This window comes from Sarcophilus harrisii, chromosome 2 (genome assembly GCF_902635505.1).
Source record: "Sarcophilus harrisii chromosome 2, mSarHar1.11, whole genome shotgun sequence".
Classification (NCBI taxonomy): Eukaryota; Metazoa; Chordata; class Mammalia; order Dasyuromorphia; family Dasyuridae; genus Sarcophilus; species Sarcophilus harrisii.
The window spans coordinates 306,172,613-306,200,269 of record NC_045427.1 but is presented as its reverse complement, the minus strand read 5'-3'; the positions used below and the strand labels follow the sequence as shown (position 1 = coordinate 306,200,269).

At 40.5% G+C, this 27,657-nt stretch overlaps 1 protein-coding gene across 2 annotated transcripts; it reads right to left on the bottom strand.

The window, feature by feature from the left end:
- Positions 1 to 22,365, bottom strand: SYNDIG1L (synapse differentiation inducing 1 like). 2 transcript variants are annotated; one of them, XM_031952526.1, is made up of 4 exons: positions 22,256 to 22,365; positions 4,783 to 5,284; positions 2,197 to 2,334; positions 1 to 1,117 (listed from the first exon to the last, which is right to left on the bottom strand). In XM_031952526.1, exons 2-4 carry the CDS (start codon positions 5,194 to 5,196, stop codon positions 959 to 961), a joined length of 711 nt encoding a protein of 236 aa, XP_031808386.1. In that variant the 5' UTR covers positions 5,197 to 5,284; positions 22,256 to 22,365; the 3' UTR covers positions 1 to 958. The 2 variants fall into 2 exon arrangements, with proteins under 2 accessions (XP_031808386.1, XP_031808387.1); XM_031952527.1 differs by having other exon boundaries at positions 4,783 to 5,281.
- Between the last annotated feature and the right edge of the window lie 5,292 nt (positions 22,366 to 27,657).

Genomic DNA, 27,657 nt, shown 5'->3' with positions numbered 1-27,657 from the left:
CATTTTTTAAAGTTTTTTAATGACCAATCATTAATTTTCTGTTCACAGCTCAACCATAGTTCACCAGGTGGCAAAAGGAAACATTACATAATATATCAAAGATTACTAGAGTGTAAAATTCCATGAAGATAAAAGATACGCATTCTTTAAATTTTATATCTCCTTCAGTACCTAGCCTGTGCAAAGCACAGGGCAGGAATTTAATAAATATTTGTTTAATTGAATTGAAATGGATATTTCCCATATTTGGCGAGAGAAAAGCAAATGGGAATGCATCCATTTTGTCATAGCCAAATGGGAAATTCAAGATCCATGTGTTGGGGTGATCAGGTCTGTTTCCAGCTTGATTGAACGTCAGGTGGCTGTCATGTGGTTTTGATCAGATCCCCTACTTTTTCCTGCAACCTCAAAAATCAAGCAATTCCATCATTCTTCCATGTTCCTCTCCCTTCCCTTGAGACTTGGGAGGATGAGGGAGTTAGCAGTTTTCAATGTATGTGGAGTTGTCTCCAGCAGAGACAGAAATGGGTGGAAATGAGATGTGTGTGTGTTTCAGACTTGCTCTCGTGCCAGAGCTAGTACTAGGCCTGGCATAACTTGATTAGGGCATTGACCACTGTGACATCTTTGACAGAGTTGGAGGACAAGAAAAGGGAGCCCATGGAATAAACTTTGTACCCCTTATTTGAGTGGGGGCCTATATGAGGGGAGAACTAAATATAATGAGGTGAGATCAAGAGTTTCTGAGGCTAGACTGATGTGATTCTGATAGCATTCTCTTCCCCAGATCCTTCTGGGGTTTATGTTAGAAATTGAGAGTCCAGGGCTTCTGGCTCTCGTCTGGGAACACCAGGATACCTGTGGTACTAGTACCCATGGATGGAGAGATTCAGGGCTCTCCTGAACCACTGACGAGGGAGGGATTGAGTGTTGCTCAAGGGGGGCAACCCAGGTCCCGCTAGCCCTGGCTGCTCTTGGACAAGTAAGCCACCAGTGCCACCACCACTGCAATGTAGACACCAGTGCCAAGTGTGATGGAGAGGATGGCCAGGAAGAGGGCCCGTCGAGAAGTTGTGCTGGCCAGGTGAAAGTCCCCTTTGGAGATGGCCTTGCTGGTCTAGGAAAAGGAAGACACACAAATAAGACCACCGTTACTCTGGAGCCATCCTTCATGGGCTGCTTGAGGATGGGGGTGAAGGCGGTGCAAACTCATGAGGGAAAGAATGTCCTTCCCCAGGGATTCTTCCTTCTTCTGGCCATTCTCTAAAAAATCCCTGATTTAAGCCAACCAGAGGGACAGGGTTGAATCACTTGAGTAGATGGGTGCCATTAAAAATGGGATGAGGCAATTTTGGGGGAAAGACAGGGAAGGGCCATTCCTATTTGTCCCCAATTAGGCATGATGTCTTGGATAATTTATACAGCACTCCCTTCACCCCTAACGGCTACCCAAGTGAAGTCATGTTTGAAAAAAGACACCTTAAACTATCAAGAGTAGCTTTGAATGGGAAAAGAATATCTTAACAAATAATTTTGTTGGGTTGTGGGGAGAAGATACTGAGAAAATGAAAGAGCATAGTCCCATATGCTACAAAACCAATATGGGGATTGTTGAAGAGTTAGCTGTACACATATATAATCTTTCTCTCTCCCTCTCTTGTTCCCTCCATTCCTCCCTCTCTGTCCTTTCCTCCCTCTCCTTCTTTTCCTCCCTCCTTCCCTCCCCCCTTCCCCCTTTCCCTCCTTCTCTCCCTCTCTCCCTCTCTCCCTCTTTCTCTCTCTCCCTCCCTCTCTCCCTCTCTCCCTCTTTCTCTCTCTCTCTCTCTCTCTCTCTCTCTCTGTCTATCTCTCCTTCTGTCTCTGTTTCTCTTCCTCACCACATATCTCTACACACACACACACACACACACACACACACACACACACACACACGTAGATCTATCTATCATCTATAGATAGTTATTTCTCAGGTTTTTACTAGACACAGCTGAGACCATCCTTTTCCAGGCCCAGAAGTACCAGTCCCAGGACTAGGAGTTATTATTGCCTAATTCACAGCCCTCCTGAGGCCCAATTGCCTGGGTGTAGAAGGTACTAATATGTAAAGACCTGACTTCCCTCTATGGTGTAAAGCACAGCCAGGATGGTCCTTTCATTTGAAAAAAAGTCATGCTCTGTCGTGCAAGTGAGCCTTACCCTTTGTGAGAAGTAGAAGGCAGCAATGCCCAAAGGCCAGAAGCAGCAGAGCATGGAGAAGATGGCTAGCCCCAGGTGGTCCCGGGGTGGGAGAGTCAGAAAACCGTCTTCGCTCTCACTGGCACTGGAGGAGTCACTCTAGAAGAGAGCAGGAGAGCCGTTAGGCTTTAAGCCCAACTTCCTGCCTTGGGAGGAGGAAGGAAAGAGAAAGGGTCCCAGAAATCTAAACTAAGCCTGAGGATGAGAGTATCTTTGATATTGGGTCCCAGATTTGAGATATTTGTCTTTCAGTGTTTGCCCTATCTTCCCTTTAGGACGGGGATTCTCAGCGTTTTATGCCATGAGCCCCTCTAGCAGTCTAATAAAATATTTATTTAGTTTTATCTTTTCCCCCAATTCCCTCTACCCTTTCTGCCGCTCATTGAGAAGGCAGAAAATAGAAAAATATTTTTAAATGCATAACATACATAGAACCCAATTATATTAAAATAGTTACCAACATAATAATGATAAAAAGTCAGAGATTCCCTGAGGTCTAATCACAGGATCCTTAGGGGTTAGAACTTGTGCCTCAGAGTATTCTCCTGTATCCTATCTTTTACATAAAGTAGGAGTCAGCCTGGGGTGACCTGGGTTTAAGTGTCAGCTCTGGTTGTTGTTCATCCTTCATTCTGGAAGAGGACCCATGACATCAGGAGGGTGACTTGCCTATGAATTACATTAAGGCAGAACTATGCAGTCATTAGCTTCCAATTCTAATAGATTTGTGATGGAGAGAGCCATCTCATCCAGAAAGAGAACTATGGGGACTGAATGTGGATCACAACGTAGTATTTTCACTTTTTGTTTTTGTTATTGTTTTTTTACTCTTTCTTTTTTTCCTTTTTGATCTGATTTTTCTTGCGTAACATGATGAATGTGGAAATATGTTTAGAAAAGTTGTACATGTTTAACCTATATTGGATTACTTGCTGTCTAGGGGATGGGGGAGGTAGAAAGGGAGAGAAAAAATATGGAACACAAGTTTTTTCAAGAGTGAATGTTGAAAATTATCTTTGCATGTATTTTGAAAAATAAAGTTATTTTTACTTTAAAAATATACTTAAATATACTTAAGTATATTTATATAAGTATATATATATAAGTATATATATAAATATAATTAAGTATAAAAATATACTTAAAAAATGACTTTAAAAAGCCATTAGTTTCACTCTCTCCTACAGAATTATCAGAGTCCAATCGCAAGATATAGACCAGAACAACTGGCCCTCAACTCTTAATATATATGCTGATAGGGTGACCTGGCCTGGAATGCACCCCTTCCTTTTAATTCTTCCTCATAGAGTTTTTCAGTTTGAGATGTAGCTCAGGCACCATCTTTTGCATGAAACCTTTCTTGATTTCCCACAAGTGCTGGTGTACTTTCCTCCTAAACTACATTGGATTTGACTGCTTTTGTATATATTTGTATTATTTATTTTACATTTATACTATGTATATTTTATATGGATGTGTCTCTCATTAGAATATGAGCTCATTACAAGTAGGGATAGCTTTATTCTTTGTACTTTTATTCTTATTGCTTGACATTACATAGTAAGTGCTTGAAAATATTTGTGGACTGATTGATTATGAGGAAATCTTAAGTTATATAATTTTGAGTGATGATGATGATGATGATAATGATAATAGTGCAGGAGGAGGAGTTCTCAGTGAATGAATACCCATGAGGATCTCTTCTGTTCTGGGGCTCTGGAGGGGTTTTTATGGAAGGCTGACCCAATGGCTTCTCAATTGCTAACATATATATCCCAAAGAGGAAGTCTAACAAAACAGTTTTCTATCCTAACTCTGCCACATAGGATACTTGGGGAACATACTCCCTATTGGATTTCAAGAATGTTCTAGGTCATGACAATCCTGAAAAGTGGGAGCCTGGGAAGGAGGTGCTCCCCACCCCCGGATCCTTGGACTCAAATAACCAGGGGCTAATTCCACCCTGTGTCCATGGGTAGCCTCTTCAGATCCCCTGGATACACAGCTTCTTAAACTTTCCCCACTCTCAACTCCTTTTTGCCCAAGAAATTTTTACATGATCCCAGGTATATAAAATAAGTATACAAATCAAATATTAATAACATATCACAATAAATCATAATTCTGTGATCCCCACATTCAGTTATGTGGATGAGGGGCTTATGTGGAGTTGCAATCCACCATTTAAGAGAAACTTGGGCTGGGCCAACCTCTGATGCAGTTTCAGAGATGTGTCAGGTTGAATGACAGCTTAAGAACCTAAGACTGTTGTCTTAGTCTAGGGGACAGCACCATTTTCAAAAGAGAAGTTGAAATATGGCATAGTATGCAAATAGTCTAGTGTTTCCCATGAATAGACACAGAGAGCAACAGAGTAGGAAGCTATAGATACGAATAGCAACTATTTCAGAAATGAAAGTTGGGAGAATTTAAGGCATTTACCCAAATTTTCACAGTGATGAACAAAGGCAGAGACAACTCTATTGTCCAAGCCCAGTGGATGCTTCCGCCTTCTTTTCTCACCCCACAACTTCCCATCAAACTCACCTCATCATCATCTTCTTCCTCCACCTCCAGAAACTCATCTTCCACTTCAAAGGATACTGTCTGAATCTTGGCCTCCTCTTCAGTCTGGCTGAGTTTCTGGACTTCTTCGGAGGGACAGGCTTGGGACTCCTTGCCTTCAGTGAAGGTGGTCTCACAGCTCTCTGCTTTCCACTCCTTTGTTTTGTCCTTCATGAGGAGAAAGTTGGACCCATACAGTGCCTCGACAGCCAGCTGCAGGGACCCCGCGTCTAACAGCTGGTGGGCTCTGGCCTGGCCAGCTCCGCCAAAGAAGTAGGAGTAGAACTTCTGCTGGCAGTCCCAAGTCGGGGAGTCTTCCCGGAATGGATACGAGTTGGCGAGGTGACCGTTGCTCCTGGCCAGCAGCGGGTTGTGCACGTCATTGAGGCTCTCCATGTTCGCAGGGGTGGGAGGAGAGGGGCTGGCAATGCGAATGTTTGGCTGAGGGCAGCTGGAGGTGGGAGTGATGCCTTCAAGAAGCCTGCTGGAAGAGGGAGACAGACTCAGTGGTAGGTTCAAGAGTCATTCGGTCGTTAGTGGAGTCAAGATTTATCTTTTGAGTTCAGAGCTAACCTTGGACACTTCCTAGCTGTGTGACTGTGGGCAGATCACTTAGCCCATTTGTCTCAGTTTCCTCATATATAAAATAAACTGAAGAAGGAAATGGCAAACCACTCTAATTATCTCTGCCAGGAGAACCCCAAAAGGGAGCACAGAGAGTCAGACATGACTGAATACCAACAATTCTTGGATGGGAACCCATCTATTGATATGGCATGTGCTGATTTCTACCTCATGACAAGTCTTACAGAGGGGAGGCCAGGCTTCCTGAGCCCAGGGTCCTAAGCTTGGTTAGTCAAAAATGGTGATAGGATCAGAGCAGAGTACATAGGAGGCGTTCAATAAACACTTGTTGAATCAAGAAGTGACTCTGGGCAGATTTCACATTGCTCTGACTTCAGGGATCCTAGCAAGAGAATAGGAGAGGGTAAGCCTTCCCTGATTCCAGGGACAAAGATGGCTGAGGGATGATTGTGGAAGAAATGGAATTAAAGAATTTGGAGTCATAGGGTCATAGATTAGGACCAGAAGGGATTTAAGAGGCTTCCTAATCTGAACATTTTCTAGAAGTGGAAACGGGTTCCAAGAAATTAAAAGATGGGTAGTAAATGGCAGAAGTGAGGTTTGAACTCGAACCCCACAACTTTGAGTTCACTAGGAATGTTCAATACTTTTTAATATTAAATCACATTGCCTTCAAGAAGCCTGATGAATGTGGAAATATGTTTAGAAAAATTGCACATGTTTAACCTTTATTGGATTACTTGCTGTCTAGGGAATGGGGGAGTGGGGAGGGAAAAATATGGATGTGAGTATGAATTTGGGCAGGTAACCCGACTTCCCCTGGGCTTCAGTTTCCTTATCTGTATAAAAAGGGGAGGAGGCAAAGGGAGATTTGGATGAGATGACTTCTCAGATAACTTTCAGCTTTGTGATTCTTTGTGGGCAGAAAGACAGGACAGAGTCAAGGTGTTGTCAATGACCTATAGAACATGGTTAGTTCCTATTGTCCTGAGCTTATGAGACATCAACAACAATCACTGTGAGGTCCTTTGGACAGAACAAATCTATCTGTGCCTTCTTAAAAGCTTGACTTCAAGTTTGGCCAAATTCATTGTGATCTCCCCACTTCTTTTTCCTAACTAGGATCTTAGTAAGAGGGAGGAGAGAGAAGAGGCAAAGAAAAAGAGCAATTGAAATTGAAATTTCTTTGCCCAGTACCAGATCCAAGAGTTATCCTTTCCCCCTTCCTCTACCCATATTTATATAACCCAAGTTTGGGAAAGTTTCCTTTTATTTTCTCCACCAAGAGTAGAGGAATGAACCAAACTTTTGGTTAATACACATTTTTGAACATTTACAGTATGCACAGCACAAGGTATAGGATAAAGAAGCAATAAATGAATTGTTTCCCATCTTGAGGGAGTTAGAGGATGGATATAGGCAATGATGACTGGATTCAAAGCTGGAAGAAACCTTGGAGGAAATCGCATTCTTTCCTTTTCACCATCTCTATAAGTCTGCCATCTTCCACTATTACACAAAATTCCAAGAAAAACCCCACTTGTGTTTCACTTGACTCCTGATTGAAGCCAACTTCTCTGTAACCTTAACAACCTCCTTGCCTTTCCCCCTAATCCCACAATCTCAGTGGGTGTTCTCCCTCCATCTCTATAGTTCTGAAACCATGAACCATGGTCAAATCAACTCTGCCATTATTTCTGGATGGGATGGATTAGTCTACTCCCCTACATCCCAGTGACCATCTCTGTAGTTTTCTGGACCACAGGTAGGGAAATTTTCTTCTGCCAAGGGCCATTTGGATCTTTATAACATTATGCATGGGTCATACAAAATTATTTGCTTATAGAACTCAAACAGTAGGAGACTATTGTACCTAGCTTTCAATTCATAATTATCCTGTTTCCTTAGCAAATGATTTTGATCTGCAGGCAGGATGTTCCCCACCCCAGTTGTAGACCAAAGCACTTGGCTACTGTTCTGAGTCATATATTGTCATCCTCTTTAAAATGTAAACTCCTTGAGAGATGAACTGTTTTTGCTTTATATATATGTATCCCCAATGTTTAGGACTTAGTAGGTTTTTAATATATGCTTTTTCATTCATTCACTCATTCATTTTTTAAGTCATTCAGTCATTCATTGACTTGCCCAAGTCACACAGCTAGAAATGTGCAGATTAGTACTTAAACCCAAGTCCTTTGATTTCAGTGCTGTCACTCTTTATAACCAAGATAAAAACAGTGTAATTTGTGGCGAAGGGCTGAGTGAGTGAGGCACAAGGAAGAGGTATACCTGATACAGGTAAACCTCATATGCTCACCTGGTTAAGGCATTATGGAAGAGATGAGGGCAAACTCAAGGATTCACTAGCAAGGAAACCACTCTGGAGAGGCAGCAGTAGCAGCCAGCCAGACTGAAAAGCAGATCTATTTCAACATGATCTGGGTGAAAATATGGGGATTGGCCAGCAATTGATGTGTATGGCTACTGACTCAGGGATGGATACTACTGGGATCACCAGAAGTAATGAATCATTGCTTCTCTGCATGGCTCCTGCTGGTGAGGGGCTGAGTTTTTCCTGCTACAAGAGGAACAGATGGAGCTGGAGGGGAGCCGAGGTTGCAGTGGCTGCCATAAACCAGCTGAATGTGTGGGGAATTAGCAGGGGTTTCACACCAGGCTTCAGAGAGCATTTTCCTCTCTGAGCAAGGAGGGATTGGGCAGGACTTCTGACCTGGTCTTGGGTGAGGATGGCATGGGAATGAAATCTCGAGGGGATCACTGAGTCGCTGTCCTGGGTTTTCAATCTGTAAGAAAGTCAGAAAACCCTCACAATGAAATCTGGGCCATCCCATGCTAACAGGATTTTCAGAAGTGACCAAGTTCCTTCTTCCTCTAAATCATTTTCTGAAAAAGTCTTCTCTTTTCTTTTTTATTTTAGACAACCAGGGTTAGATGACCTATGCAGGTTCACACAGCTAGTAAATATCTGAGACTGAATTTGAACTAAAGATTTTCTGACTCCAGGTCTTTGATGGTCTATTCACTGGACCACCTAGCTTCCCCTAGGCCTAGGAATAGGATACCTGACACAGTTTTTCAAAAGTACCCAGTTGTCTAGTCTTACAACTTAGATGTCATCCTTAACTCCTTACTCCCTCTCCCCAGATGGTCAAGTCTTTGTCTGTTATTTGCATCTTCAGTAACATCTCTTATGTAAGTCCCTTTCTCTCTTTTGACATTGCAACTACCTTGGTGGAGGTCTTCATGCCATCTCACAGTTATACTTTTGCAGTAGCCTGCTGATTAAATCTCCTTGCCTCAAATTTCTCTCCTCAAACATTTGGCTGTCGGTGACCTTTCTAAAATGCAGCTCTGACCATATCATCCTCCCTGCTATTCAATAAATTGCATCGGCTTCCTGTCATCTCCAGGAGCAAACAAAATCTTCCCCTTTGCTTTCATAACTTGGCCCCTTCCTTACCTTTCTGGGCTTTTTGTACTTTAATTCCCTCTTTGTATTCTATGATTCTGTGACAGTGGTCTGCAGGATATTCCATGTCCTGACTCCAAGCCTTTTCATTGACTGTCCCCTGTGCTAGGTAAGCTTTCTCTTTTTGTCTTCTTGTCCTGGCTTCCCTAGATTCTTTCAAGTCTCAGATAAAATCTCATCTACAAAAATCTTTCCAAAGTCCTACTTAACTTTATTTCTTCTCTTCTGAGGCCTTTGGCAGGTAGGGTACTATAGTGCACTGGACCTAGAGTCAGGAGGACTCATCTTCCTGAATTCAAATCCAGCCCCAGACACTGACTAGTTATGTGCTCCTGGACACGTCACTTCACCTGTTTGCCTCCATTTCCTCATCTGTAAAATGAGCTGGAGAAGGAAATTGCAAACCATTCAGTATCTCTGCCAAGGAAATTCCAAATGGGGTTGGAAAAAGTTGGACACAACTGAAAAATGACTGAACAACTATGCCAGGCAGATAGTAGGTGCTTAATAAATGCTTGTTGACCAACTGGCTCTGGAGGCAAAAGACCTAGATTCAGATCCTGCCTCTGACATTCAATTTCTGCGTGATCTTAGGCAAATCACTTTCCTAGGTCCCAATTTCCTCATCTTTAAAATAAATAAAAGAGGGCTAGATTAGATTAGATTCGATCCCTTTTAGAGCTAGAAGGGATTTCAATTAAAATTTTAATTCAAGCTTTACAACAACCTTATAATGTAGAAAGTGCAAGTATTATTAGTCCCCTTTTACAGATGAGAAAACTGAGGCTCAAGTAGTAAAGTGACCTACCTATGTTTATATGCTAGAATCTGGTAGATCCAGAATTCAAACTAAGGACCCTACAATCAAACTCAGTATTCTTTTCCTTAGAATTTTTTCATAGTAGATGTCCTAAGTTGAGGCGTCCTATATTGGGCAAATAGTAGTACTTGCAACTAACTGATGCTGTACATTGAATTATGCTCTCCCTAATAGGCATTTCACTAACATTGGAAATCAGAAGGCCCAAGGTTCCATTCCAGGCTCTGCTATTGACCTGAGGCAACTCAACTAACTTTACTGGGACTCTGTTTTTCTCATCTGTAAAAAAAATTTTTGGGTGGCAACAACCTGGGATAGATGAGCTCTAAAGTAATTTTAGAGCTCTAACTCTTTGATTTCATGGTTCTGTGTGATGAAAGAAAGGATCAAAAGTAGTTGGAAGCACTGTGGTTCCATCTTGGAGAGCAGGGCCCAGGGGCTGTCTCAAGAGAGTACTAAGAATTTCATTCCAGCCCACTTAGAGGTTATATGGCCCTCCAACCTGAATTGTAACCCTAATTCATTTTACAAGCAATTTAACAATTAGATATGATGCCTCTATCAAAAATTTAGAGTTGGAATTTCAGAGGAAATTTCATCTACTCTGAAAAAGGTGACCTTGGCAAGTATTATTCAGTCTTTGAAGTTTTCCTGTGAAGATTGCCACCTGCCACCTGTCCACTTTGGGACAACTCTAATTGTTAAGAAATTTTCTCTAATACCAAGCCTAAATTTTCCTCTCTACAACTTCTACCTGGTCAGTGTTCCTAGTTCTTCCCTTTAAAGACAAATAGAACAAATATAACATCTCTTTCATATAGTGCACCCTTCCAACATTTGCTGATTTTAGGGAGTGAAGCTATATCTCTGGGCTGACTTCTGATTATGTTACTTGGTCTGAAAGGTGGAAAGGGCAGTGAGTTAGACACAGGAGGAGGCAGCCAGACCAGGTTTCCCGGGGCAAAGAATACAAATCCACTTGTGATACTTTTCCCTACCTTCTATTTCCATTTCCAAACCCCAAACACCTAATAACATCTACCCAGGGCAGGGATAAGAAAAGAAACCACTAATTCCTCATTAATCATCTACTTCATTGAGATGAATCATTTAAAGTCCTTTTCTTTTCTAAATGTCAATAATGATTTATTTTGAGTCATTTTTTTTTTAAATCATGTCTGATTCTTTGTAACTCTATTTGGGGTTTTCTTAGCAGAGATATTGGAGTGGTTTGCTACTTCCTTCTCCAGCTTATTTTACAGATGAGACAACTGAGGCAAACAGGATTAAGTGACTTGGCCAGAATCATGCAGCAAAAGTGTCTGAAGCCAGATTTGAATTCAGGAAGTTGAGACTTCCAGATTCCAAGCCTAGTATAACTCTATACACTGTGCCACTTGAAAAGTACTTTATATATATCACCTTGCATTTCTATATATCTACATCTATCTTTAAGTTCATATAAACTCATTTGTTCCTCCCAACAACTCTATTTTTCAATAAGAAAACTGAGCCTGAAGGAAGTTAAGTGATTTTTGTAGCTAGTAAGTGTTTGATTAGGATTTGAATTCAGGTCTTCTTGATGCAAGTATCTTCTTAAGCTGCAGCTACATCAAACCTGCAGCAGGTCTCTTTTCTGCTCTGTATTATTGGGGTGAAAAGGGTACTAATTCCATGGCATTAGTTATTCTACAGTACCAGAGATTGGGCCATAATATCTTCCTCCAGACACCCACAGCCTTTGGAGTTATCCCAGAGAATAGAGCAAGAGGTAGGGCCTAAATTGTAGCATTTAGTGCTAAAAGATATCTTAGAGAACATAACAACTATCATTAATATAACACTTTTACGTTTGCAAATATAATCTATTTTTATCCCCAAAATAGAATCCTGGGAGGTAGGTACTTTTATTATTTCTGTTTTTCAGATGAGAAAGCTAAGGCAGATGGAAGTTACCCAGAGCCATCCAGCTAGTAAGTATCAGAAACCTTAGAAATTGTAATTTTCCTGTAAATTTCCTGAGTTCCAGGATTATATCCACCATGTTGTCTAGGTGCCTTTTAGGTGCCCGCATCTAGAATAATGTGTTTGTTTTTCACGTGAGAGAACTGAAAATGGCCTCATCAGTAAAATATTAAATTAACTAACCAAAGTCATAGGTTTCGCCTAGATCCTCTGACTCCAAGGCAGGGAACTTTCTGTTGTACCCCCCTAACTTCTCTAGCAGCTAGAAGAAGCCAGAGAGATTATCTAACATCACCTCATGGATATGCTCTGTTGTTCTGGACTTTATACCTTCATTCCTCATGTCTAGACTCAGGAAAATGACAGTCCTGCCATATGCCCTGCCCTGGTAAAGCCTCATTCAGCAAGAGGACTGTTCCTCAGTTCTAGGTGTGATATATTAGAAAATATATTGAGGAACAGTCAATATGTGCCATTCAGGATGTTGAATAGAGTCTGGAACAGCTCCAGAATCAGGTAAAAAATTGGAATTTTTAGCCTTCAGGGAAAAAAAGACTTAGGTTGAAATGAGGAAGCTCTAAACATTATTTGAAGGGCTGTAATATGGAAGAATAGACATTCTATTTGACTCTACTGAGAAGAGAGAGGAGCAATGGGTAGAAATTGCAGGGATTTAAGGTGAGTTAATTCTGGGGATAGTGAGTTCTTCATTGCTGGTCTTCAAAGAGAATCAAGAAGACTATTGACATCATGGGTGATGTCTTGACTTTCCAGTAATTGGATTTAAGTAAGGCAGAGTTGAACAAAGTCATCAATTTTACTTCCTGACTTATCAAAATCCAATGGCAGGTCAAAAATCAAGATGTCTTAAGATGGTTGGAGATGCAGTGAATGACCTTGGCACTCTGATTTTTAATCAAGCTCCAAGTGCTCCATGGCTCCTGGATCAGCTGCCTTCGTGGCACTTGGAACACTTCTCATCTGCCAGGGGAAGTCTTTAAATATTTAATTGGGGTAAATATTTAATTAACTCACCAATAGGCTTGTTGGTTACCCTCAACCTGGTTTGGCCTGTCTGTTGAGACACATTACCAGGGTGCAGCTGCTGTTCTTGCTGTGGCTTCTTGGAGCCATTGGTGAGAGTTGCTAAAAGGTGGATTCCAAATGTGGTTGAGCAGTTTTGAAATGGGCTCGCACCTCTGATGTGCATTAATTCACTGCCAAAGTGGGGACTGGAACCCAGCTCTCTTGACAATGTCTTGTTCACCATTACAGGCTATTTCCTGAGATCAAGGTTGCCATAGGGACAGTCATCATAGCAAGTGTCATGGGTTGTTGGGGAAGTCTGAAAGGTTTAAAATAAAGAGATTTGCTCATTTGCTCTAGGAATATACAGTGTGTGTGTGTGTGTGTGTGTGTGTGTGTGTGTGTGTGTCTGCGTGAGACTATTGAGTTTCAGTCCATCCAAGCATCCACGTCAGCCACAAGCTCAGGCTTATTGGAGACCAGGCTGCCTTTTCTAAAAGAAACAATCCTCTCTCTGCATTTCTCTCTACATGTTGACTAAAGTCTGTCAGAAATGCTCTTACGCATGTTCCAAGCAATTACAGGGAGACAGACTGAATGATACAGTTTACTCTGTCAGCTAGGGAAACTTTGCTTAGAACAATTTCCAATTAACCTTTATTATAGTATCACAGATGATGAGAAAACATAGTCAATGCAATGTTGATTTTCAGTGATGCTTTTGTAATACCTAATGAAAGGAAACAATGATAATGTGATTCTTAGTAATAAAAATAGAAAGCATTTATATAGTTCTTTAAGGCTTATAAAGTGCTTTATGCATGTAATCACATTTGTTTTGTATAATACACCTGTAAGATAGAAGTTACTTGTACTCTCTGTAACACTCTTATGAGATAGGTGCTATTGTACTCATTTTACAGATATGAAGAAATTGAGCCAAAGTAAGATTAAAGTGGACTTGTACAGAATCATATAGTTTGTGTCTAAGGCAGGATTCAAATTCAGTCTTTCTGTCCCCAGATCCACTGATTTATCCACTGTACCACCTAGCACCCTGAAACGTTTATCTTCAACATTTAGGATCTTTAGGTTTTAATATTTTGGTCTAGATTTTTTTCTTGAAACACAAAGTCTCCCCTAAGACAAAGGAGTCATTCAGACTGCAACCAATCCCTTGCTGTTGGGTTCCATGACAATGCAAAAGAGAAAAAGAAGGGAGATGAAGTATTAAAAAGATGATTTTTTTGAGAGGAAAATCATGGTATCATAGAGATAGAATTATGGGGTATTTTAGAAGTCATCTGGGCAGCTGGGTATAGAAGTGAATAGAATTTTGAACTGGAATCAGAAACACCTTTCTGAGTTTAAATCTGACCTTGGATATTTTTTATTTTTTAAATTTAAATTTATTTATTTATTTTTTGCTGAGGAAATTGGAGTTAAGTAGCTTGCCCAGGGTCATACAACTAGGAAGTATTAAGTATCTGAGGTCATATTTGAACTCAGGTCCTCCTGACTTGAGGGCTAGTGCTCTCTCAGATATTTCTTTGGCTGTGTAACTCTGAGCAAGTCACTTAACCCTATTTGTCTCGGTTTCTTCATCTGTAAAATGGGCTGGAGAAGGAAATGGCAAATCACTTCAGTTATCTTTGCTAAGAAAATCCCAAATGGAGTCACACAGAGTCAGTCACAACTGAAAAATGACTAAAGAACAACAGAATTCATTTAGCCCTTATTTTTAAATAGAATTTTGAATTTCAAGTTAGCAAAATGGCATTTGAATTCTACCTCAGACAATTCCAGGATGATCCTGCACAAGTCATTAAGTCTCTCTCAACATCAGTTTCTTCATTTGTAAAATAGAGCACCTACCTCACATGATTATTAGGATCTAGTAAGATAGAATATATAAAGTGTTTGCAAATCTTAAAATAAACAAATGTAATTAATTATTGATTAATAAAATAAATGCTATTTATTATTTTTCAGATATGAAAACAGGTTCAAAGTGGTTTTGCTGAAGCTGGTAAATGAAGGAACTAAGATTCAAGTTAACTTCACACCTAGACACACACACACACACACACACACACACACTCCAGTTTCCTTCCTTCTCATTATATCTTATCACCTTTCAATGTATTTATTTTTGTATTTGAGTATTCAGTGCATGGATATCAATGAGGTAGGTACAGAGGTATGCTGGTAAATATTTAACAATTGGCTCTTAGAGGGGAAAATATAGGGACTTTTAAGATTCATCTCCATTAATAATTTCTCCTTGCTTTCTTAAGTCTAGACAATCAATAGAATAATAAATCAAGCCCTGATTGGAGCATTTGCTACTTTCTGAAGTGTAAATAAATGCTCAAGCAGACTCTAGCACAGTATTGTGCAGAGAGAAGAGGGAGGAAGGCTGTATGTAGAATACCACAAAGCAAGGTGATAATAGCTAGCAGCAACTGAATAGTCACTTAAAAACTTACTTCCAAATGAGGGCCATTATCTTCTCTTAGAGATTTACAGGTCAGGTTCCCCAGAAGCCTAGTCATACCGGAAGCAAAGAGTAAGAACTGATTTAATTCCTAAGAACTAGCTTGAAAAGGAGCTGTCAGAGAGGCTTATGTGAGTGCCCAGATCTGTCACTGGAAATTTTGCCACTTGGGGCAAGAGGCAAGAAAAATACTCTGATATTCTTAATTAAAAGAAAAGGGGAAGACAGACTCCAGGACAACAGTGCAAGGTATCAGGAGAAGGAGCGTACATAGATCATCTCAGAGCTTCCAATCCAACAAACATTTATGAACATATCTGTGTGTGTGCATATTCATATCTACCTACCTATCTATCTTTCCATCCATTTAGCCATCCATCTATGTATCTATCTAAAAGGCACTGGGAATATGAAGGCAACATGAAAAAGAGCTTCTCTCCTCAAGGAATTTGCCTTATACTGGGGAATAAAACACGTGGATAAATGTATATATACTTGGTAACTTAACATGAAGACAGTACCAGCAACTAAAAGGAACAAGAAAGGCTTCCCTTAGGAAGTAGTATATGGGTTGTACCTTGAAGGAAGACAAGAACTCTAAGAGGTGAAGATGAGGATGGAGTACACTGCAGCTTTAAATGTCAAGCTAAAAGACTTATATTTTAGCCTAGAGACAATAGAGAGCAAATGAAGGTTTTTGAGCAGAATAGTGACATGATAAGATATACTTTAGGAAAACTTCCTTGGATGCTGTGTGGAAGATGGATTAATGAAGGGGAAAGCTGGAAAGAGAGTGACAAATTAGAAGGCTACTACAATACTAATGATAGGTGATGAAGATCTGAATTAGTATTGTAGCCATATTAGTGAAGAGAAGGGGACGGATGTGTAAAATGTGGAGACAGAATTGATAATGCTTGGCAAATGATAAGAGTCTAGCAGATGAAAAGAGGGAAAGGTGCAGGATGACACAGAAGTCAGAAAGCTGAGTGACTGGAATGATGGTGGTACTCTCAACAGAAGCATAAAAACTAGGAAGATGGTGGATTGGGGGAGGGAGAGTGAGTGAGAAATAAGTTTTGTTTTGGACACATTGGATTTCTGATACCTTTGAGACACTGAGTTAAAGATGTCTAATCTGTATGTAATTAGTAATGTGGGACTGGAGTTCAGAGGAGAGACTGTAGAGATAAGGATAGCGATAGAGATTGGAACTGTGATTTCTTGGATATAGGAAACTCTAGAATAAGAAAACTAATTCTACCAATGTAAGTTGGTAAATATGTCTTTACAAAAGATGACATTCTCAAAGATTAAGCGACTTGATCAAGATGACAACACCAGCATTGTTAGAGGAGGGACTTGCTTTTAGGTCCTTTTGGCTTTAAGGTGACTTTCTTTCCACTTGATAAACTGGATTGGGGCTGGCTAAATAGATTTAGGAGTCATCTGCAAAGAGACAATAATTGAACCAATGAGAATTGATGAGATTACCAAGAAAGCATATAGAGATTTACCAAGAAAAATGGGAAATGGAAAAGGTTGTGTCACTAAAATTTAGACAACACTTAAAATCTGGGAGGAAGGGCTAGTCATCATGGCAAAAGAGCTAAAGAGAGGTCAAGAAGGATAAAGAGTAAGACAGTTATTGGATTTAGCAATACAGAAGTGCTAGATAACTAACACTTTGGGAAGAACTACTTTAGTTAAATGAGGAGGTCAGAAGCCAGACTGCTAGAATTAAGAAATAAGTAGGAAAAGATTTAGAGATAAAGAAGGAAGTAGCAGAAGATGTAGAAGTAATAAATGTAGATAGCTTTTCCCAGGAGTTTGGCTACAAAGGAGAAAAAAGTTATTGAAGCATAGTCTCCTATTTTAAACAATTTCAGTTTGAGAGCATCTGGGATAGTCCTATAAAATACCTGCATTTCCAGGTTCTGGCAGGAATATATCAGTCTAATAATTCAGCAGTTAGGTATCAATTCCACAGCAACCTGCCAGGAAATATTTTCATAAAATGGTAGAAAGCGTGCTGGATTTGGGACCAGTATACCTAGTTTCAAATCCTAGCGTTGCCACATATTACCCCTGTGACTTTGGAGAAAGTCAACCTACCTTTTGGGGTTTTAGTTTTCTCATCTATCTAAAAAAAGGAGTTATGCTAGACCAGGGGCACTTAGTTTATTTTTCTGCCATATACCCCTTTGGCATTATGATGAAGCTGATAGACCTTTTCCCAGAATAATGTTTTTAAATCATTGAAAGAAATACTTGTCTAATTAGAAATTAGTGACTTTTCCAGCATTCTCATACTTTATTTCCTTCCACATTCTCTACTCTCCAGTGATACTGGCCATCTTGTTATTCCTTAAAAAATACACTCCATCTCCCAACTAAACATTTCACTGATTATCCTCTTTGGAATTCTTTTCCTCCTCATCCCTGACTTCCCTGTTTTCCTTCAAATCTTAACTAGTTCCACTTTTTATAAGAAGCTTTTTCTAACCATCCTTAATCTTAGATCTTTAAGACTCTGTGAACTTCCCTTCCCCTTATGTTTTGTGTGTGCATAATTATTTGCATGTTATTTCTTCCATTAGACTATGAGCTTTTTGGAGAAGGGATGGGGAAGGTGTTTTCCTTTGTATCTCCAGCATTTAGCAGGTGTGTAGTAGAGCCTTCAGAGCTCCTATTGATATGATCAGTCACAGTGAAACACACCGTCTATTGACCTCAAACTTGTGATGTCATCTTGGTTCTTTTTGAGCAGGAAGGACAAACAGCAACAATTTAGCACATTGCCTGATACATAGAAGATGCTTAATAAATACTTATTGTTTTTACATGTGATTCCTTGCCCCCCTCCATGTTCATGGACTCCTTGTATTCATAGACCGTTGGAGGGATCTATGGATACTAAGAATCCTTTCTTAGGTTTTCTTTAAAGTTCCTTTTAACTGAAATGTCTATGTCCCCCCTAATCAAAATTGGGGGATAAGGAGTATTTGTGTGTAGGTATGACCCCTCCCTCCAAGATGGGGATCATTTCCCCAATAAGCCCTGGAATTGACAAGGGTGAAATTGCTTGGAGCTTTGGAAAAGTGGCACCATATACACTCACCAGTCAAATTGGTCAATTTCCAGGCAGTCACCAAATCTTTATTCTCACTGATAAAAACCTTGTTTTTTCACTGAAGCAGTTCCTTTCCAACCACTTAAAGGCAGAGTGGCGCATCTAATGGTGGGAAATAGCACATCAGGCCCATAGGGTAAGGAAGAGGATGTGACAGAGGGAGAAATGGGAGGAGGGGAAGCAAAAGAGAGAAAGGAAAACAGAAGGAGCAATGAGGAGAATTCCAGTGGCTATACTAGGGTCAGGAAAACAATTTTCTGTAAGGTCAGGGGACTATGTCCTAGGTGGGATGATAACTGAGTTCCTTGCAAATGAAGGAAAATAGAAGCAATGTTAGGGAATTTAACAACCTTTTTTCATCCAGAGACAGAAGCAGTGTCTTTGTCCTAACAATGATGTTTTCCCTTCTCTGAAAGATGTCCCTCCAAAAATGTACATGTACCAGCTTTTTATCTTAGCATTGTATAGGGGAAAGAAGACTGAGCTAAGAATCATAACACTTAAGATCTGATGTCATTAACATTAAGATCTATAACTTGGGCATGTCATTAAAAAAAATAAAAACAAAGAAACCTCTGAGCCTCAGTTTTTTTCTCTATAAAATGGGAAGGAGAATGTCTGCCCTGCCTATCTCACAGCTTTGTCCCAAGGATCAAATTATATAAGGGGTGTGAAAACACTTTGTAAAATGTCATACAAATTTAAGGTCTCAGTGTAGTTGTCCTCAGATGATCTCTGCCACTGTCTTTTTCTCTCTGTAGAAATGCTAAGCTTTCCATTGTGGATGGTTAGGAAATGAACAGGTTTGGATCTGGGGCAGTTATTATGCACACACAAATGCCCTTCATCCTGCCAGTTGCTACTGGTGCTCTCTTTGCCTTGTCTTCAGGAAGACAGACAAGAGTAGCCCAATCCCTTATTACCAGCTACAGGCAATCAGTCCTCCAGACTGATCATGTGGAAAATAAGACCCAGCACCCTTGGCTTTCTCTTGCTACTGTTTTATTGCAAGGGTTAGTGACTCTCCATTATCTGGGGGAGATCTTATTCTCAATACCTCTGCACAGACAGCTGTAAATCAGCCCTTTTTTAAAGGGCTAATACTGAGAAAGGGTAGGGAAAGCTGGTCCTCCAACACAGGACATGTTTTAACAGATCAACTGGGGAGGTCATCCATATGGATTGATTACTCAGCACCTCCCAAGAACCAATTAATGAGAGTTTGAGTGTCTGTCATGGCCTGCTACTCTCTTATGGAATTATTATTGAAAAAACTCTTTTTTTTTTCAAGAGGAGAACTCCCTAGGGAATAAACCTTTCTTTTCCTTTCCCCATTTTTCATGGCCTCTCTGTCTGGAAAAAAATGGACCCAATCCAGCCTGAGTATGAGATGAGGCCCCTACAAGAATGAAGTTAATTGCTTCGAGATCATCCTTTGACTCTTGGGTGTGCTGAGATTGGGGGTTTATTTAGCTATTGGTTCCACCAACAGTGCTTTAGGAGCAAGAGGAACAGAGGAAATTTAAGTAAAGGGTCCGTGTTCCCTCTAATCTCTCCAAGTCAGGACCCAATGTTTATGTCTGAGCTTCATTCAAGACATTGATGGTTTTCTTGAAAAGTCACTCTAAGGAAATAGTGGGAACCAGTTAAGAAAATAGTAGGAAAATAATTTATTTTTCTATAACCTATAATTCTTTTCTGTTCTTTTTTTAGACTGCTCAGTTACTCAGTGCAATAATAACTCACTCCTAAGATTGAATTAAAAAGCTACTCTTAACCTGTGTTTAATTTCTATATGCAGAATAGGCTTGGGAATCCATATAGTCAGAGGAACTTTCAAGAGAATCTTTGATTCTGTAGAGTGCAAGTTGGATCATCTAATCCAACTTTCCTACTTTACAAATGAAGAAATCGAGTCTCAGAAAAGTCTACTATTAGAGTCAAGAACCAGGCCTCATAAATGTGGTAACACAGGACTCTCAGAATAAGTTTTCCCCTATGATACCTCCTCTCTATGTGAAAGTATGGTTTTACAGATTCTGCTAAACCAGAGGGATCAATAGTAATTTAAGTGAGGAGATGGCAAGGCTGGCACTGGCCAGAATACCTTGAATAGAAATTGTCTGTGTTACTATTGATCCAACATTGAAAGTATATCTGATATTTCAAAATTTTAAGACAAAGCTTCAGATTGACAATTTTTCTGGGGGGACTGGTGTCAACCTGCAAATGATTTATCCCTCTGTGAATAAATCAAAGTGAGTGGAGCTGATAACTGGGACAGGATTGGTGATCTAGAGAGTAAAAGTGACTTCCCCATGATCACTCAACTAATAATAGAGCAATTGAGCCAAATCTTCTGAATTCAGTACTCTTTCCACCATACTACTGTTTGTCTTAAATTTAGCTGGACTTAAGCTTCTGGCCTGGTCATATAAATGTTTCAGAGCAATAAAGGGATCCTAGACAATGTTAAACTAAAAAATATCATCATGCTTTAGTACACAGAATGTGTATTAGGACCACATTTTCTAGGACTACAGTTAAAACAAAGCCTTCTAGTCCCCTAAGATTGTTTAGGAAGTGAAATACTACATTGGAGAAATAGAGCTTTTTTGCTTCAGGACCATAAATTTAATCCCAGACATCCTCTCTCCCCCCAAATTCCAAATATCCAACCTAGACCATGTTTTCCTCTTGGATTCAGTTGTAGACCAAAAAGGAACATGCTATGGGGGAAGGGGGGAAGAGGAGGAATACAGGAATTGCCATTCAATCCTTGGGGATAAAAGAGGTAAGCTTGATTTGTGTTGGAAGAGGGTGAGGAGTTCTAAAAGAGTTACTGGGCCAAAGCCCAATTGCCACTGTCCTATAAGAGAGGTAGTAACATTCTGACTATCCACCTTTTGTCTGTCTATGAGTCTGAAGAACTCAAAGCATTTTTGCAAACATGTGTTTATTCCACTTTACCACACCTGAAGGAAAAAGAAAAAATTAGAGATTCCTTCTTCATTATTCAAAGGGGAAAATTGTGGCACAGAGAGGTTGGATGCTTTGCCAGTATCACACAGCATCTAGATGTCTAGTAGTTAACAGCTATCCTGATTCCCTATCCCTTCATTGTTTACAAAAAGGGCTAATGTGAAGAAGGGAAGGATGATTTAAAAATTTTGAAGAGACCGAGCAAGCCTTAGTTCTTCTGCTGAGAAATCAGTATATCTTAACACAACTAGCCTCCTGCTTGGCTCCTATAGGTGATATATGTGAATCAACCCAGGAGAAAGGAAAATCAAAGCATTTTCACCTGCAGGTGGGGGAAAGGGAAGTAGGGAGCTTTGATGCAGGTTTGGGAGGGCAAAGGGAAGTCAAGGGGAGAGATGCTATTTCTCCCCCCTTTTTTTTTCTTCTTCTCTCTCTCTCTCTCTTCCTTTTTCCTCTCTCTTCCTCTTTCTCTCTCTCTCTCTCTCCTCTCTCTCTCTCTCTCTCTCTCCTCCTTTCTTCTTCTCCTCCTCCCCCTCTCTCTCTTTCGTCTTCCACCACCTACTCCGAAATGGTAGAAAGGAGGTGGCAGGAAGGAGCGACAAGGGTTGGGGTTTTGTATTTGACCTGTCTGAATGGTTGAGGCTGGCCCGATCTGGGTCTGGGTCACAAAGCATCCTACTCGGGTCACTAGGTGAGTCCTGGACTGAAGACGGGGTGCCAGATCTTGGCTCCATGTGTGTCTCCGTCCCCCCCTCGACCGCTCCCTGGCTAGACTATCTCACTCCTAAGAGGCTGGGGGTAGGTAATGTATCCAGAAAGGAAAGAGGATCGCAAGAGTCTTCCCGGTCCAGAGCGCTGTCCCGCCCTGCCGCGCCGCCGCCCCCAAGCGAAGGCGCTCACCTCATGCGTGTCTCCCAGTCCAGCTCGCCGCCCCGCCCCAGGACAGTCCCTTACCTGGTGGGTGGCGTAGGTTCCCGCCTCCACCGGACTGAGGAGCCGCAGTCCAGACATGGTCCTCTCGTCCCCGGGTGCCCCTGCCTCCCCCAGTGGGCTAGAGCTCTCTGGCTTCCAGCTCAGCTCGGCGCCGCCGCCGCACGCTCCAGCACCGCGGACAGCTCCCCCCAGCAGGCAGCCAGGCGCTCCCCTGGCCCAGTCACCCTCCTTAATCGACGCCGGCTCTTCCCAGCCTGGTCTGGGGAGTCCCGCATCACTGCCCCCGGGGCCGCTGTTTTACACAGTGGTCTCTCCACCGATCTGCCCTCAGGGCCCGGACTGGGAGACTGCTCAAATCACAGCCCGCGCTCTCTCCGACTTATAGGCGAAGCCGAGAAGGGTCCCTCCTCCTCCTCCCCTGCTTCCTCCCTCCCCATCTCGACTGCGCTGTCTCTCTTGTGTTTTCCCCAAACCACCCCGCCTCCGCCCCCTTTCCCTCCTCCTCCCCCAAGATTGTAATCCTGAGGGAATGGCGGGGAAAGGGGCAATTCTGAGTATGGGAAGTCATTGAAGTGCCCTCCCCCACAGAAGGGGATTGGGGGCGCAGGCTGTCAGGTTAGAGTTGGCCTGACCTGGTTCCAGAGGAGAGGAGTTTTACTCCCCGGGGGATCATGGAGCAAAAGCTTGGTATTTTTTTTTCTTTTTTTTTTTTTTTTACCTTCTCGATACATCAAGTTTGTGGGAAGGGGCCAGAGGGACCCAGGAACAAAACATCTTGGATAGATTCAAATCATTTGGCCCAAATAAACTACCACCCTGGATTCTGATGGTGGATATTACTGCTGAGCCTCTGTCAGGGATATCTGAAAGGTCATGGGAATTGGGAGAAGTACTGCAGGACTGGAAAAATGTCCAAATTGGAAGAAAAAAGGGGGGAGGAGAAGTAATTAAGTCTGCAAACCGTAAGCTAGGGAGCTTGACTCAATTCCTGAGAAAATTTGAGAATGGATCATTAAAGAGATGATTATTGAGCCAAAGGAAAGTGATTATTACAGAGACAGTCTGATTTCATCTAGAACAAGTCATGCCAGACTAACCTCATTTTCTTTTCTGACAGGGTTACTAAATGAGTAGATCAGGGAATGTAGTAAAATGTGGTTTACTTTGATTTCAGTAAAGAATCTCATCTAATGTTTTTTGAATTGTTCTCATAGAAAAGACAGAGATGTGGCCTATATGATAGATTCAGAATTGGATGAATTGTCTGACTCAGAAAGTAAAAAGGTTAATGGTTCAGTGTTTACTTGGCAGGAAACCTCTGGTTATATGCCCCAGGGAATCTTTGTTTGGCCCTATGCTACTTTAAAAAATTTTAATGACTTGGATAAAGGCATGGGTGGCATCATTATCCTATTTGAAGATGGCACAAAGCTGGGAGGGACAGCTAACACACTGAATGACAATCAGAATCCAGAAAGATCACGATAGTCTAGAATGTTGGCCTGAATTTAATAAGATGAAATTCGATAAATGTGAAGTCTTAGTCTCAGGTTAAAAAATCAACTTCAAAAGTATTTGTTTGGAGGGAGGGGGCATTGTTAGAAAGTAGTTTGTCTGAAAATGATCTAGTTTGATGGGGGGGGGGAGGTTAATGACTTCAAATTCAATTATGAATCAACAATACAATGATAGCCAAATAAAGTGAATGTGATCTTGGAATGGCTTCCAGAATAGGAAGATGATAATCTTTTCTCCTCTGGTCAGATCACATGTAGAATATCATGTTTGGTTCTGGGTTCTAAGTTTAAGGACATTGACAAATTGGATAGCTTCTAGAGGACCCAGGATAGTGACCAGCCTTGAGGAGCAGTTGAAGGAAATGGAGAAGGAAAAACAAAGGGCAAAAAGTGACAGCTTTGTTTAAGTGTTTGAAGGGTTGTGAGATGAAAGAGAGATTAGATTTGTTCTGTTGGGTACAAAAGAGTGGAACTTGGGGCAGTGAGATGAAAATTGTGGAGTTTTGATTGCTAGGAGTCCCTAGCAATTAAAGAGGTGTGTCAAAGCCAGCTTGAATCTTAATCAATTGTTTAATTTTCAATATCAGCATTTACATCTTGGGAATTGGCAAATTCTATACATCAGGGCTTGATTTATCATTTGTTTATTATCTAGACTTACAATGATGTAGAAAATGTTAATAATATATTTTAAAATTAACAGTGTGTAATGGATGCATTTTCCTGCAGAGAGATGGTTAACATTTACTGGTACAGGGCAATTAGGTGACACAGTGGATAGGGCACCAGCCCTGAAGTCAGGAGTGAGTTCAAATCCAGCCTCAAATACTTACCAGCTGTATGATCCTGAGAAAGTCACTCAACCTCGATTGCCTTAAAAAAAATTACCAGCATATTCCTGATCAGAGGTATCCAAAAGAGGGTTGCTTCAGGAGATATGTGGTTTTCCTGCACTGGAATTCTTAAAGCAAATGCTAGTATACCATTTATCAGGTATGTTATGGTGAATATTCCTTTCCAGTAAGTGTTGAATTAGCTGGTTGCTGATATCCCATCCAACTCTAAAACGCTGAAATTCTATGTCTCAGAGTGTTGAAGACCAGGTAGCCATACTGCTTCTAATCTTGCCTTTGTCCTTGCCCCTGATACTCCTTTTTTTTTTTTTTGTCTCAGCTTCTTCATCTCTATCGTGGGGATACAACTATCAACGATACCGTATAAATATTCATTCATTGCTTTATAATTTGAGAAGCACTGAAGTGAAAAAAAAACTTTAGATAGTAGGGACTTCCTAAACCTTCCAAAAGATGGTAAAGTGGGATTACTCCTTCAATGAAGTGCCGTAGTATAATGGCAGCACTGAATTGGCCATGTAGAGGATCTGGTACAAATCTCATTACTGCCAGTTTTTGCTTCTTTGGTCTTAAAAAATTCACTTACTCTCTCTGGACCTCTATTTCCTCATCTGTAACACAGAGGTATTAAACTAGAATACAGTCATTATATATTGTCTCTAAGGCCCTCTTTTTAACTCTCAAATTGTAACCCTGGGGATTCAAATCCCAGTTATGTTTACTACCTTGGTGATTTTGGAGAAGTTAGCTAACCTAGATGGGTCTCAGTTGATCATCTACTGAATGAAAGGGCTGGATGAGATATTTTCTAAATTTCCTTCCATTTCTAAATTTATAATAGAAATGGAAATACTGTGACTGAGAATAGAATCTAGAGCCAGTTCAAGATGAATTAGTGGATAGTAAGTTAAGAACCATAACTAATGGCTCCATCCTTCTTTTTCTGATCCCTTGGCCTGTAACCCAATGATTCTGGAATTTTTAGTAGGAGTGACTCTGAGGTCTGGGCAATACACTCCAAGTACAAGAAAAAGAGTATTTAAAATGTTCTCAATTCAATAATTGACCCCTTAGGGCTATATCATTGGGGAGACTTTAGATGACCATACTCTTGAGCCTAGCCACCTACTAGCTCCTTCTTCTTCTGGAGACTTGAGCCATACTCGTGGCATGTAAACCTTACTAGTGCCCTATAATTTTTTATACCTTTCTTCCAATCCCCAACCATATTCATATTCATTCAGCACATATACAAAATAGCTCTTCACATACATTTTAATATATCTGTGGTTGGCTGTGTCTTTATTACTTGTATTAATGCTAAAAGTCCATCTCTTATATTCTAATTTTTATCAGGTATTGCTAATATGATTGAGATAATCTGAGAAAACTAAAAATTGTGTGACCCAAAGAGAAAAAAAGAACACACGGTAAGGGTAAGTTGGCTATGTATTGGCCAATGAATACTAGAGAATGAATAATCTTGTAAAGGGCATCATTGATGACAAGCAAAACAGGAAAAGGAGGTCTCTGTGTGAACTAGAAAAAAAAGATGAGTAGCTTAAATGCTCCACTGATATCCCAGAGATATTAAAAGTAGAAGGCCTCCAGCCTATTGGATAGATCTTCCATGAAGACTATGGAAAGTTATTGACACCCATTATATAGATGTGAAAGTGAAGATAAATGAATATAGATGTGAAAGTTAAGATTAAATGATGGTTTAGAACCCATACTGGAAATAATCCAGATTCAACAAACACTTATGTGACCATTATGTAGAAGGAAACTGCTAAATTGTTGGGCATACAAAGGATAACAGCTCCATCCAAATATTATGTATGTGAAATATGCATGTTTGCCTCATCTCTCCATTAAACTATAAGATCCATAGGGACAAGAAGGTTATCTTTTAGTCTCAAAGCCTCCTTCCAAGGCCACAGCAGAGCTGAAATCAATACTCATTGAGCATCTGATTGATGAATACTATTGTAGTAGGATAAGGTTTTTCTCTTCTTACCCATCTCTCAATCTAACCAATAACTTGATTCTTCAGGCTTTCTTCTACTTCTGTATTGCCCACTTTGGCATCTATCTTCACAGCTGAACGATGTGTTGAGTTACTATTTTTTTTTTTAAGTCTGAAATTTCATCAGTACACAAAGCTTCTCATGGAAAAACTCCCTCTACTGATACAGATGGCAATTCGTCTGTACCTTTTATCTTTTTAGATAGTTACTAATAGAAATAATTATACAGATTAGAAAAAACTTGTGAAGTAAAAAACAGATAAAAATTCAAATGCTAATGATGATAATTATATGTTATTGCCTGAAGGGAAAACACAAAGAGAGGTAGTATGGAGAAATGGACAGAACACTATCTGGAAGTTAGGAGTCTAGGTTTTGCTGCTAACTTTTATGACCTTAAACAGTTGGATTTACTGTTAAAGGCCTCATTTTTCTACAATTTTCCAACATTTCCAAGCCTTCATTTTTGTTTATTTTTCAGGTATAAGGGCTATGTCATGTAGAATTTAATCTCCACACCATCTTAGGGCTCAGGGTATAGGTTCAGGATGCTTTCCCAGGACCCACTTGGCAATTCTTGTCAAATTCATGTTGATCCAGAAAAGGAATAAAGGACAACTTGAAGGAGTTCTGATCCTTGTACTTTTTCCATCTTTTGATAGGGCCCCACCATGCATTGACTAGTACCTAAGGATTTTTGAATTTGTAGCAAGATTGTGGGTTTTTTATTTTTTCTTTTATTTATTTATTTTTTAGCTCTCTACTTATATTCCCTAACTTCACCCACTGCTGAAACCTACTCACTTCCAAGCCAATAACCCTCTCTCTGGGTCCTCCTGATCTAAATCTGGATCCAACTGACTCTGGAAAAGAAAATGAGGCAGGTGGACCTTGCATAGCCCTCCCTAACTTAAATCCAATTTACTTGCATGTCATGGCATCGCTTCTCTGATATCATAATCCTCCTCAAGGACCAAGGACAAACAACTTCTGTGGGTAGTAGCAGGAGCTCCCCGACTGGG

Bases quoted from the DNA above. Each gene is read 5' to 3' on its own strand.
- SYNDIG1L (XM_031952526.1), bottom strand. From the start codon at position 5,196: ATGGAGAGCCTCAATGACGTGCACAACCCGCTGCTGGCCAGGAGCAAC. The intron at 2,335-4,782 runs GTGAGTTTGATG...GCTCTCTTCTAG, and splicing joins AGGAAGAAGATGATGATGAG to AGTGACTCCTCCAGTGCCAG. The intron at 1,118-2,196 runs GTAAGGCTCACT...TCCTTTTCCTAG, and splicing joins CCTTCTACTTCTCACAAAGG to ACCAGCAAGGCCATCTCCAA.